The 882-nt window shown below is 43.0% G+C and overlaps 1 protein-coding gene across 1 annotated transcript in view; it reads right to left on the minus strand.

Moving 5' to 3' along the window:
- The window catches only part of LOC119316531 (protein STRUBBELIG-RECEPTOR FAMILY 8-like), a 6,232-nt gene that overhangs the window by 3,019 nt on the left and 2,331 nt on the right, over positions 1 to 882 (minus strand). Inside the window, exon 10 of the mRNA XM_037590851.1 lies at positions 488 to 822. Coding sequence (XP_037446748.1) covers positions 488 to 822 — 335 coding nt within the window. The remainder of the gene's footprint in view (positions 1 to 487; positions 823 to 882) is intronic.

Raw genomic sequence — 882 nt, forward strand, 5'->3', positions numbered from 1 at the left:
GTTGCAGTTTTTATGTGCCACCATTAGATCTATTGAGTGCATATTACAGACTATCGAAGATTTCAAGCTCTTCACTACTAGATTTAGTGCCGTGCCTCAAAAACTAGTTGCAAAACTAAACTGATCTTGATGTCAAAGGCTAGTAGTGTACTACCTTGTGCCGGAGGTTGCATCGTGAATCATAGTGTGCCATGTGAGTTTTGATTATGCAGGCAAAAGGCACTAAATGACACTTAGGCTCTACGGACGGTCAGAACTCAATTATCTTACAATGATATGGCTTGGCCTGTGAAACTGGGTTATTGAAGGTAGAAGAACATGATTTTCATTACTGATACATACACCGGTTTCGGACCCAATCAAACAGCACTCAGTTTTATGGTTGCCTTAAGCTAACGTCAGTATCTCAGCTGATTGAAAATAGCATAAGATTATACTAGTAAAATACAGCAGCAAGAAAACATGCGAGCATAAGAAAGTGCAGTACCTTCCTCTATGTTCACTGATAGTGGACCTACAAAATCTTTGGATTCCGTGCTGCTATCATCCTTCCTTTTCCGAGATTTGCGAATGCATAATACCAAAAGAAGAAGCACACACAAAGCAGCAAGTACTGAGCCAACAATTATCCCCACAAGCGAAGCTGTCTGCAGACCATTCTTGCCACCTTGACCAGTGGAGCTCTCAGAGCCTTTTGGGGCATTTCCACTTCCCCCAGAACGGTTAGGACGACTGCGCGGCTTTCTAGGGGGTGGTGGCATGAAAGGTGGTGGTGGAGGAGCAGGTCCATTCAGGAATGAGTTTCCGTTAAGTCTACAGTTGTAATTGCAACAAGTTATTAGAATGTTCTACCAAGGATATCCACTAAGCCTACAGAGAAGA

This window comes from Triticum dicoccoides, chromosome 6A (genome assembly GCF_002162155.2).
Source record: "Triticum dicoccoides isolate Atlit2015 ecotype Zavitan chromosome 6A, WEW_v2.0, whole genome shotgun sequence".
NCBI classification, from domain to species: Eukaryota; Viridiplantae; Streptophyta; class Magnoliopsida; order Poales; family Poaceae; genus Triticum; species Triticum dicoccoides.